General features: G+C 36.1%; 2 protein-coding genes across 6 annotated transcripts in view; both read left to right on the top strand.

Annotated features, from left to right (window-relative positions):
- The window catches only part of Chsy (Chondroitin sulfate synthase), a 28,810-nt gene extending 17,060 nt beyond the window's left edge, over positions 1–11,750 (top strand). For all 4 annotated transcript variants that reach the window (XM_066293775.1, XM_066293774.1, XM_066293773.1 and 1 more), the window contains exons 5-9: positions 5,494–5,634; positions 7,446–7,626; positions 7,682–7,839; positions 9,456–9,657; positions 10,681–11,750. In XM_066293775.1, coding sequence (XP_066149872.1) covers positions 5,494–5,634; positions 7,446–7,626; positions 7,682–7,839; positions 9,456–9,657; positions 10,681–11,660 — 1,662 coding nt within the window. In that variant the 3' untranslated portion in view covers positions 11,661–11,750. The remainder of the gene's footprint in view (positions 1–5,493; positions 5,635–7,445; positions 7,627–7,681; positions 7,840–9,455; positions 9,658–10,680) is intronic.
- A 465-nt stretch (positions 11,751–12,215) lies between these two features.
- Positions 12,216–12,950, top strand: part of LOC136345452 (RNA/RNP complex-1-interacting phosphatase homolog) — a 50,088-nt gene continuing 49,353 nt past the window's right edge. The window contains exon 1 of one of the 2 annotated variants that reach the window (XM_066293778.1): positions 12,216–12,376. In XM_066293778.1, the coding sequence (XP_066149875.1) occupies positions 12,336–12,376 (41 nt within the window). In that variant the 5' untranslated portion in view covers positions 12,216–12,335. The remainder of the gene's footprint in view (positions 12,377–12,950) is intronic. The other variant, XM_066293777.1, reaches the window with a different exon arrangement.

Here is a 12,950-nt window from a genome sequence, read left to right as displayed (position 1 = left end):
CCAATCTACGTGCAATTTCGCGGAAAGGTAAATCTGCCTCATGCATACCAACAATTCTTCCCCTTTCAAAGGGAGTTAACTGCCGATAAACTGCATTTTGGCGTACACGAGGCATTTTGCCCTACCACACATTCAATATGGTACTAACAATGGTACCTTTATCGCTATCCGCCTGTAAAAAAATGTGCAAAAAGAACGATCGTCACAGATAAAAAAGTAAAGAAAAACTTCATATCGCATTAAAATACGAACTTGAAATTTTTATCATTTTTTTCTCTTTACAAGTCTAAAATCATACCAAAATTTCAAATACATACAGTGCGTTCTTCTTGGTGTTGCGGTTTTTTTGAAAGTCAGTATACATATGCAAGGTGATTTTTTTAGCTCACCGACGAAGTGAGACAGATGAAAGGTGAGGTCATTTCAAGAAAAAAAAACTTCATATGGACATATGCGCGATTTCAGTTTATTGAGGACTTCATAGTTTTTTCCATATTACCTATTTATTACTAAAACTTGTAACAATGCAACGGAGGTTCAGTTTCATGCCCATGGCGATATCTCGACTCGCACCTTTTGGATTTCTATTTCTGGGGCCTTATGAAGCAAATTGCATACCACGAGATAATTAACAGAAGAGAGCAATTGTTAGATAGAATATAGATGGTTGCTGATGATGTAAGAAATTCTCTAAATATGGTGAGTCGGGTGAAAAATTTATTACCTTGTCGTTGTGAAGCGCGCATTATTGCAAAAGGACATTTTGAGCAACTGCTGTGATATGTTCACTTCAATTGTCTCATTTGTGTTATTTTCAGTTATCAATAGGTAATATGCAGAAAATCGGACATACGCAGGGTGTTTCATAAACATATCGACAAACATTCAGGGAATGTAGAGCTCATAAAAACATGTATTTAGGAAGAATAAAGTTAGGTCCGAAATCGCTTCGTCTCCAAGATACAGGGTGTTTAATTTTTTTTTAATTCCTTTAAATATATATATTTTAAAAACGGTCTGGCACAGGGATATAACATTCGAAACACGCTGTGGTGGGATAAATGTGCGCGTTCCTGAGTAGGCAGAGAATTTCCAATTACATCAGTAGCGTCTGGGCGGCCACTCAATGCGGTGTTTTTGTAAGAAAAAATTGCACGCCATTGACTTTTTTAATACGAATATATTTTTTAAAATAGTATTCCATTAATTCGTCATAAAAAAAGCTTCTTAATGTTTTGTTGCTTAAGCAGCCGCTTTTGAGATAAAAAAAACTATTCTTCATTCATGTGCCTACCAAAAAACAGGCCCAGGTCGCCAAGTGCGGTTTTTTAGAAGTGTTTAGTAAAAATTCAGTTAATTCTGTTTTAGTAGAGTTGGAAGACAAACAATTTTGGTCTAATAAATTGTTCGCAAATTAACAATTTTGACTAGAAAAAATAAGAGACTCATGTGGTAACAAAATGTATTATAATCTAATGTTTCATTTAAATTCACATAAATCGATATAAAATAAATAGAAAACAAATGATAATTCTTTTATAACAATATTTTAAAATTTCGGCCGTTTTCCTCGATTGCACTGTCGATTCATGGGCTCACGGACCTCACGGAAGATTCCAGAAATAGTTTCTATATACGTAAATGCTGATATTAGCCTTGTAGGAAGTTCTTGATTAATTAAAACTTAAACACCCTGTATGTTGGAAATGAAGCGACTTCGGATCTAACTTTATATGTTCTGAATACTTATTTGTATGAGCTCCACATCCTCTGAAAGTTGGTCGGTATGTTTATGAAACACCCTGTATATGTCTAAGTGAAGTTTTTTCTTAAAATTACCTCGCCTTTGATCTGCCGCATTTTTTTGGCGAGTTAAAAATTTTGAAAATGGAAAAAAACACGATGTTTATTTTAGAGGTTCAGATAGTTCGATTGTAATAAGGAGTGTAGACATGGAGGTTATTGGTCGAACACAATATCCGATAAATGTCCCCTTCGTGGTTGATGGCACTCATTGATTCTTTTGACGAAATCTTTGATGACATTTTGGCATAGTGAAGGTTTAATTGCATCAATGGCTCGTTGAATCTACTCTTTCAGTCCATGACCTGTTTTTGGATTATCGGGGTACACTTTCCCTCTAAAAAAAAAAGTTCAGAGAACAAAAATCCCACGGCGTCAAATCGCATGATCGGGGTGGCCACATTACATGACCGTCCGCAAAGTAACGTGACATCAATTAGAGTCCGGAAAAAGTTTTCTCGCCCCAATTACATTGTCCAAGAACGGTCCATCATCACTCCACCAGTACAAAATGCGTACCAACGGTGACTCGTGGTGGAAGCATGGAACGTTGAAGGATCACTCCTGGATTCTCAACTCCCTAAAATTCCACAATTTTGTTTGTTGACATGACCTACAAGTTAGAAATGTTGCTCATCAGAGAAGATGATTTTCTTTGAAAAGTCACCATTCACTTGTTGATCCAATATTCATTCCGTGAATGTTTTGGCGCTGTTCATGGTCTGTTGGCTTTAAATGTTGTGTTAACTGAATCTTGTAAATTTGCGAATGCAGATGTGTAATCAAAATTCGCTGTAAACTACTTCGTGAACCCCCAATTTCTGAGAATGATGGCGAATCGAGATGGAAGGATTTCGGCCAACATTCTCACTAACTGATGCAATGTTTTCATTAGACCGAGCTTGACTATCAGATGGTACAAGACTCTGCTGAGCTTCAACACACTCAATCGCTTTAAATTTTTTAATTAATGGAACACTGTATGGCAAGAAGGTGCGTTATGGGGATCGAAAAATTAACGACATTTTTGAACCCTCTCCGCGAAGCTCTCCCATTTTGATAATGGATTTTCACAATTTCCATGCGTTGTGCCTCCGTGTAATTCTCCACAACTAAACTTTAATGCTTACCCTTAACTACAGCTTTGTACAAACAACACAAGAGAAATGATAATAAATTCTAAAATAAACGGTCTTAATGGGGCTTCTAGTATACAGGGTGTCCCAATCAAAAAGAGCAATCACGGATATTTTTAACACTGTCGTGTTTGGAGAAATTTTCCGAAATACGTGGATTAGTTTTAGCTGACGGATATGGTTTGTCGTACAGTTGATGTCTGAATTACCAATCTTCTTAAGATGAGGCGTTACAACCCCTTAAATTTGAACAGGGAAGAAGCTCGTGTGACACCTAGTTTTAAAGGTCTTGAAATCCTCTTTGCAAAAAGTTATAATAAAAGTAACTTCGACGAGTCGCCATTGCAAAAATTTAAATATTATTTGTATTTGTGTTGTACGTATAGGGAATAAAATTATGTCCTACCTGGGGAAAATTACAAACCCAGTAACTTTTTTTTAATTAAAAGTGGTAAAAACAAGAAGCGATAAGTAGGGAATTTGCAAACAAAATCTGATTTTTTTGCAAATTAACTTAACGATGATAAATGAAATGGAAATTTTTCGAAAAAAAAACGACTCGTCAAAATTAGATTTATCATAGCCTGATGCAAAGAGGGTTCCAAAACTATTAAAACTGGGTGCCACACGACCTTTCTGCTCTAATCAAAGTTGAGCAGTTGTCCCCCCCTCCAGGGGTTGTCCGTTCAGGCGTTAAGTGTGCGTCAAAACATATCGCCGAAAAAAAATAATTTCATGTACTTCGTGTAAATTTCACCAAAAATGGCAGTATAAGAAATATCCGGGATGGTTCCGTTTCGTTGGGACACCCTATATAATAAAACAACTATCGTAGCATTAAGGGAAAAAGGAGAAGGAACATGAATCCTCTCACTTCTTGGCATGGAACAGAAGCGCGAGGAACCTCTAGTTCGTAGAAGCGAACGAAAGAGCAATGTGGCTAGAGGCACTTACGGGCCTTCAAACAATTTCGATCATTTCAAAACCACTGAAGTGCTAAAAGTTATTTGAAGTACGCACTTCGTGCAGAACTTAACACTTAGCTGACAGTGAAGCAATGCAATGAACCAATCGAAAAATCGAATTGCAAACAAGCTGAATATACTTCTTAATGTTGACGAATCTAACGACAAACGTGGCGAGTTTGTAGTGTATCTTAAAATGCGTTAATGCGATTTTTATTTAATGTTCGGGGAAAAACCGACAAACGATGGAGACGCCGCAAATCGTTTGCCAGATATAAGTAATTTGCGAACGCATTTCGGGCCCTGTCTGAACTACTGTTTTGTTTGTTGTATGGTTCGGTTTATTGTACGTTGTTCAGCAACATGTTTAGATCTGTTTTCCTTTGTATTAACTCCTGCGTCAAACACATAAACTTCAAAGTTTCCTTGTGAATTCTTTTTAACTCCAGAAACGAGAGTCTTGTGACCGTTTTGAAACCAATACTGTCCCTTATGGACTGGATAAATATTAATTGAAAAATTCCCAAAAATCCCCTTCAAACCTTTTTATGATTTTAATCGTCTTTCATTCTCTCCAAAAATTTTGCGAAACTAGTGAAATTGTAGAGACTTCAAGGACCCCATTTCGAAATATGAAGGTAGAACGTTTCATGAAAAACTTGTTAAAATCACAGGATTACCACAAGCTACAAGTGTGAAATGTCTAAAAACGCACCTCGTTTTTAAGCATCATTTCCCGGGTACTTCCCAAATCTAAAAATAATTAATATGATTGCCGGAGAATATACTGGAATTTTGATAGAAGATTGTTCCGTAATGGTGACGTCAATTTTATTTATTTATTGAAGCAACCGCCTTATCTACAATTTCGGCGAACGTACATAATTTGGATGTGAAATATATTAGAAAGCCGTTATTCAAATTGTAATCCAAAGTAAATTGTTTATCCTCAAAATTTATAATTAATTTTCTAATTTACCACACTTATTTTGAAGAAGTGGATTAATATGGTTTTTTCTATAACCCCCTGATGTGCCAATTTATCTAAAGCACTCTTTTAGGTACTTCAAATCTGGGATTGGCCGGTGGATAATATCTCTCCGTATTTTTATCTGTAAATTCAGTTTAAGTACTGTAAAACAAATAGTAATGCTTGTATAAAATTTTATAGGGTGCTCATGTAGTGCGGTATGAGATATGAAAATCGCATTTTCTTTTCATTTTAACACCTGCTTTATCGTTACAGCTCTATTCTCCTTGTTTTTGAGAAAATTTGGGCATATTTTCGAAAAAATGGAGCACTCACCCTGGGGGTTATCCAACCGACTGCGCCACTTTTTAAAAAAATCGTTCTAAAATATCAGGGACATAAACAGCACTTTAATTCAGAATTCTTAGACCAATTAAATGAAAAATTGCCTGCATAGTGCACTCTTGAACATACAAATGTTTGATTTAATGATAACTTCTTCCGTCCCTTTTATTGGTTAAATTGGCCCTTCCGGATAAAATCTTTTGTGACCATTGAACTCTGGCATCTCCATTATTTTGCCATATCTCTTTGCTTACATTAAGTGCTTTCATTTCAGATGCAAGTGATTTTCTACCACAACAAAAGCGGCAGCTCTGCCTATTCTGGGAACTTGAAGACTAAAGAAGTGCATAAGGCCATAACATTGCATCCGGTGAAGACGCCGGAATATATGTACAATTTACATACTTACATCAAGGTAAATTCTACTCAAAAACCATGTAGGAACCCAGATGTTTTAAGCTTCGTTTTTAATTATCTACGTCTACCATTGAGCAGTCATCGACAACTTTAGCTCTGGATATCATTCTTGGTGCATAACAGTTCTTGTTTTGTTTACATCAGCTGGGACCTTTAAACATTTTAATGGGCTTAAACTAATTTCACAGACAGGGCCTTTAACTATAGACATTATTTATGATTAGCTTCACTTAATTAAGTTCAAGCTTGTTTGGTAACTCTATTACGACAAGCGAAAAATCACTGGACGGTTAAATTAATTCGTGCGCAAGTACCGCTTATTTATCTATAAATAACGGTTTGTGAAGTTGTCTAATAATAGATGAAGGATATGTTTTTTACTAACTTGGTTTTTTATACTGGGTGTTTGATAAAATGGTTAGACTAACTTGAAATAGTTGAAAAAGCTGCAGTAACAACGGACCGAAGTCTCGCTGGTGTCCAGTTTTTAGGCGTTTTGTCCATGAATTTAGGCATTTAGCTTATAATTTCTAGTACTACTGGGACTCATACATGTTTTAGCCAAATACAAACCTCCCAGACTTGATACTCTGCAAGATATAATTTTTTACATTTAGTTTAATCCTTGAGAAGATTTTTTCTCTTTTACCGAGGAATACTCGATGCTACTCGAAGGCAAACGCATAAACTTACTTCATATAGTTTCAGAGATTTAAAAAAATACGTTAATAAGCATTATGCACAAATGCGGGCCTTTTAATTTTTTAAATTGTTTAAATTGAATGTTACAAGTTCTTGTATTTAGTAAAATATCCATTCAAGCGTTTAATGAAAGCTCAAATATGGTTTGAAAGCAAAGCACATTACTTTTAAGGAAATTGACAAATTTGGCTCATAATTTCAAGGATGAAAGGGAACACATCAATACTTACTTTGGTCAAGTATAAACCTTCTAGATTTCATACTCTGGAAGATACAATTCGTTACATTCGGTTTAATCCTTGGGGAGAATTTTTCTCTTTCCCGAAGGAGACTCGATGCTACCCACTGTCAAATTAAGAGATTTAGCTTATATAAATTTAAGGATTAAAACAAACACGTTAATAGTTACTTTGACCAAAAGTAGCCCTTTTAAATGATTGAAATTGATGGTTACGAATTTTTATATTTAGTTTAACCCTTGAAAGTATCTGAGTCATCTCATCGTTTGGGCCTTTAGCTCGTTAGTAATCTAATCTATATTAGTTGTATTGTTGTGTCAAATGCTTCAAATGCTGTTAAACCAAAATCACTAATTACTAAACAAATATTAAATCCTTATCAAATACATTAAGTATAATTGTATTAAATTTTGTATCATGTAATTTTACATTGTATTCAGTTGAAAGAGTTAAATTTATCTTTCCATGCTATAGTAATTTTGGAGTAGTTTCCCGAATTTTTGAATTTTTTCGAACAAGTTACAGCTATAATGACACACATTATTGGCAAACAACTTCCACTAACGGGTTAATTGATAACACTTAGCAAAAATACTCATTTAAAAAAAATTAAATATCATAATTCTCAAAAATTTGTGACGTATAGTCACGATATTTCAAATAGTGAAAAAGCTCAAAATTGTTTCATTCAGGTGCATAATTTTTAAAGTTTTTTGATTCCCCAAAACTGAAAGAATTCATCAAATTTCTCAAATTTAGCTACGATGAGGGGGGTCGTTTGCATGCTTCATCAAGCATCAAATGAAGGGACAAGCGTAACGATGAAGCATGTATGGAAAAGTTTTGATATTTATCTTGTTTTTTTCAGGGCCTCAAAGTGCAAGAGGTTCTCCATAAATCTCAACTGATTCATCGCGATATCGCGAGCTCAATGCTCGAATTAGGATTCCGAGCCTCTAGTCTGGAAAATGCCAGTTTAGGGACGAATGTGCCATTATTTACCTTTAAACAAGGAGCTCAAGCATACTTAGGAGACACAAGTTTATTAGGTTATAATACATAATTATAGGCTAAAATGGTCTGGTAAATAGTTTAAAATTGCAGGGAAACCTATTGGTATTAATAGATATCGGCCAACAGCTTTAAGAGATGTTTTGGAATGGGAACTTATTTCGAAAACTCTTTATACCCATCGGGATTTGAATCCAAGGAAGAGGATTGGGTCGTCGTTGAAGGAGGGTCTAGGAGATGTTACCAGAGAGGTAGGAAAGAGAAGCTTAAATTTCGATTAATTGTAAAACTCGAAGGAGTCGATATTTAGTCGATTTTTTAATCCTAAAAATGTTCGTAAAGGTGATCTACTTGGCATAACGACCAGTGGGTGGTGAGACGACGAATTTGCCACTTTTAGTTGCACGAACAAAATCACGGGCGCAGATGTCCTAAATAACAAAAAATCAAGATAAAAAAAAATTCGTGGATTTTTGAAAAATCTCAAAGACCATAGGTATCAAGAACTGCGCGCGGCTTTGTTCTAAAACACAGCTTTGAGGGTCCTGTAAAACCTCCCAAATTGACACTTTCATTCGGCTCAAATTAGGGGCATGCGTGATTTAAGCCCAATGTACAAAGAGAAATTTATTTATTTTTGAAAACACAGAGAAGGAATCAAATTTGGTTGTTTATTTTTTCTTTTTTTTTGAGTATGGCTTTTGATAATTATTTTACGCTGAGAAATTAGCACTAACAAAATAGAAGCGTAAGTGGTCAATCTTAGGAGAACTGAAAAAAAAAAATACAATTTTGATTTTTTAAAAATCAGAGCGTAAAGAGGGCAATGACCAATCTTCTCGTCGTTCTGAAAAATGGCTTTTAGTGCTTTCTAAAAGCTACCAAATAGACACTCTTTTTCCAGTTAACCCAATTGCGCACGTGATTAAAAAATAAACCAAATAAAAATTTTAAAAAAAAACAGATTTTAGTGTGCCTAATTTTTGAAAAATTACGAGACCCAATGGGTCGAAGTCCGTTTGTTGTTGGCTCCGAGTATTCTCCAAAGACCTTTCAATTGAATTAAAAATTTTTTTAAATTCAATCAGAGGCGTGCGTCGCTTGTCATGCTAAAATGGAAGGAAAAAATTACTCTGATATTTGAAAAACTCTAAAACCTAAAAGAATTATTGGCTGATTTTTTTTAATTTGATGAGAGTCCTCAGTGTCCTACTGAATTGTTACGCGTAATGAATCGAAACCAGAGCCACATGTAGTATTAACTCAAAATATCACACATTGCTTTTTTGGAAATGTGAATCCGTTATTAAGCTTTGATATTTCGACGAATCCATTCTACTTCCTGCAAAAATGTCTAATTAAAAATTCCAAAAATACTACTTGCATGGAAAATAAACAGTCGGCGTATCGAAATCTGGAAATTGTATACGAAGTTCGAGAGAATTTATGAGATAAAATCTATTGAATAAATAAGCACAGTTGGAAGTCTTGTCGTCATTGAAGATTTCATAACAGTGATAGTTAAAGTGTATTCGTTATATTGACTTAAAAATGCATAATCTACGAGCTACATACAAGACAAGCCATTATCAGTTTGTTCATTTTATTATACAAAATTCTCCAAATATACCAATCATTTTTAGCATTGTTCGATTCCTGGTGCAGGTTCATTGCCTTTTTATCAAATTAAAATATGATTTTCAGAATGTTTATTTTGAAAGTGTGGAGAAAATAATTATAAAGATGAACTGAACTATAAATAAATTAATTTAAGATAAAGTGTTAAAAGGTCAAGTGTAGTGTGATAGAAACTTGTTTTCCCGTTCAAGCCGATCTACTTATGTTGAAAATAATTTTTTCCCCATAGTTAATGGAACTAATCAATCAATATTCGAAACAACGCGGAAGGGTAATTGACTTCCGAGAGATTTTATATGGTTACTGGCGCTTAGATCCACTCCATGGAGTCGATCTGATCCTGGATTTGCTGTTGATGTACAGGAAATACCGGGGGCAGAAAATGTCTGTACAGGTTCGACGACACGCGTACGTGCAGCAAACTTTTTCAGGTGAGTCGTAATGTGAGGCAAACTGTGTTGATACACTCAATGAGAGGCACATAAAACTTTAAACCAATTCGGTAAGTAGTGAAGTGAAAATAAGGGAGGCAGGGGATGAAGTAATCGCTAGTTTCTCATCCTCCTCCCTCTTCTCCTCTTAAGATAAAGCTTATTGGGGACTTCAATAGGCTCAAGTCCGGTCCTAGCAAGTTGAACTGGACTTTCCAAGTCTTCAGTGCCGCTCTATTACCCCTTGATTGTCCTATTGAGTTCCTTTCCAAGAGACTGTTGTGTTTCATGAAATGAATCTTGAATGATCCAAAAATATAGCGACAAATTTTTCAAGGGTAGTAGGAGACATCAATACAATGTTTTTTCTTAAATGAAGATGTGCCCGCAAACAAGTCGTTTGAGCAGAAAAAATGCAACATGGTTTTGATCATTATAATTACTCTTTGTTCGTATTAGATGTTGTTTTATTTGATAAATAAATGATGGCTTACAGTTATTGTTCAAAATGTTGACCTTTCGATTCAATACAAAGGTTTAACTGTCGATTCATTGACTAGTGTATACCCTATGGAATATTCCGGGTATAGCTTTTTGGATGCGTGCAACTAGTCGTTATTACATCTTGAATTTTACTCTTAAGATAGTTTCTTATCTATGGATCCCGCCACATTAGCAGTTGGGATCTACCCTTGGCTTCATACATAGATCCTTAGATAAGTGTTGTCCTGTTGCCGTTAGATCATAGGCAATTGCGCTTTATTCCATAAAGCCCTATGTTGGCTGCCATATGTGCTTGGTGGATTTTACACTTTCCTGGCATCTCTAATTGCGGCATCAAAAAATTTAAAACACTAGATGTTTCATTTTCAGCGGTTTTCTTTTGGATGTGGTTCTGGTTAAGGTAGCTGCGCCCGCACGAGTGATGAAGCTCGCCCACTGCCACCCGTAACCAGAACAACATATGGAAAGAAAATGCTTTTAGTAAGCGTTTTATGTTTTCTAATGATTCTTCTTTTTCAGGTGTTTTTATCCGAGAAATCATCAACCAAGGGCCTGACAGCAGATCAGAGACGAACCTCCTAGGCAAAGTGATTAACAAAATTAGCGACAACTTCCCGCCGCTTTTGCCATTTTCCCGTGACGTTAGCGAATCAACTGTGATAAACTTTTTACTTCCACTTAGCGGACGTTATAGCACATTTTCGAGGTTTTTAGCCATGTATGAGGAAGTGTGCATTAAAAATTGGGAGTCTACGAGGCTCTATGTGATACTCTACAATAGTGAAGTTAGCCCAAGTGATTATCAGCAAACTTGGAGGCTGATCAATGACCTTAATCTTAAAATATCAAAAGCTGTGACTAGTGCCTATAAAAAGCATCACAATGTGACTGTAGTGCTCGGGGATCCTAATAAGCCATTCTCGCGGGCGAGTGCCTTGCAGAGGGCTGTGAATATCCTTTCAAGGACAGAGCTTGTGCTCTTCATAGACGTAGACATAGTCTTCGATACGGGGTTTCTTCAAAGGGTGCGCCAGAATACTGTTTTGGGCAAGAGTGTCTATTTCCCAATTTTGTATAGTTTATATAGTCCTAAATTATTAAACATCGGCCTGCAGACGTACGCGGACACAAGCTTCTCTTACTTCACAGGCAACCAAACAGACTCCAATCGTGGATTTTGGAGACAGTTCGGTTTTGGCATTGCCTCTATGTATAAAATGGACTATGAAGAGTTGGGCGGGTACAACGTTAAGATTACCGGATGGGGCACAGAGGACGTGACATTTTTTGACAACATAGTATCCAAGCATAGTCATAAAATTGTAAGGTGCGTGGATCCGGGATTGATACATGTTTTTCATGAGGTGAACTGCGACTCGAAGAGTTTAGATGCGGGGCAATTTACCATGTGCCTCGGTACTAGAGCCTCAACGCTTGGTTCGTTGGAAACGCTACAGAGGCTGTTCGAAAAGTATAGGAAATTATTTCGGTTTAGGTAGTAGCAAAAATAAAAATGAAATTCATGAGATTTGATGATACTTGAATTGTGTGACTGGAGCAATATAATGAATCGTTGTTTTAATTATAAATGTATTACTTTTACTCCTTGGTATTGCTCCCTAAACATAAGCACTTCATATCCGGTCCAGACCTGCAATAAGTGTGGTCATCTAACGTCCAGAATCACTTCTGACGAATGACAAACTGACGAAACACTTTGCCCTGTTCACCCTAAATCCTCCGCCCCCTGAACCGCATAAGCATTACGTAAGAAAGGGGATGGAAAAATCCAAGGGGGTCATCTGTTTTCTTGATTTCTGACAACTTTTTTCACTTTTGTTTCTCCTTCTCTTTGCTCTTTATTACTTCTTCAAGCATTTTCGTTATCGATACTTACTACTTTCCTTTCTCAGTCAAATGTTGTCCGTCAATTCCATACACACTCCTTGAATGGAAATATCGATAACTGAATATTCGTACAGATATCGATACATAAACCCAAGCTTAAAAAGTCAATACAGAAGATTCTTGGTGTTCGCACATTCGCAATATATATCAACAGATGACGTACGTAATTGTCACTTGTCGTTAGTGATTCGTTTGTTTTGGTGTTATCCCAGAACTGTACTACATTTATTGTTTTGCCACGAGAAAGTTTACAAGCAAATGACGATATGGGCGAACATAAAAAAGCGAATAAATGGATCCCTGATCGGTGAGCAAGAACCAGCAACATTACTGTTTTAGCCTCTTGTGCCATATGTTTAATTTGGTTCTCTTTGCGACGTTGCAGGCTTTATCATATTTTCCAAACCAAACAGTTTCCTACTTTTTGTGATGATAAAGCCCTGACGAAAGTAATTCAAAATTTAATTCAATTGTAATATGTGGGCCTTTGCCTCTTCCCTAGATGAGGTGTGTTTGCTTCATTATTTTCGGACACCGTTCAGCTTTTTGCTCGATTATACATTATACCAAAATAATCTAGCAACGGCGGGCAATTTTTTACGATATCTACGCTAGAGGGGGATACAGTCCGTTACAGATAACTGAATGTAGTGCCATCTTGATGAGTACACATTTTCATGCTAGGTGGCGCAACAGACCTTTAAAGGGATTCTCTGTTAGGTGAACTGTAGTTCTGAAGTCTTCCGCGAGATGTTACTGTAGTTTTTCTAAAGTAATATTTTTATCTCGAGAAACCATTAGGGTTCGCAAGTTTGAGGTTTCCTTTCGATATTTGTTGAAGTTGGCCATTGATTTTTGATATAAAATTAAACCTTTCAGCG

Source organism: Euwallacea fornicatus, chromosome 19 (assembly GCF_040115645.1).
Source record: "Euwallacea fornicatus isolate EFF26 chromosome 19, ASM4011564v1, whole genome shotgun sequence".
Classification (NCBI taxonomy): domain Eukaryota; kingdom Metazoa; phylum Arthropoda; class Insecta; order Coleoptera; family Curculionidae; genus Euwallacea; species Euwallacea fornicatus.
The sequence above is the reverse complement of the archived record's forward strand: the minus strand, read 5'-3'. Positions and strand labels throughout refer to the sequence as shown.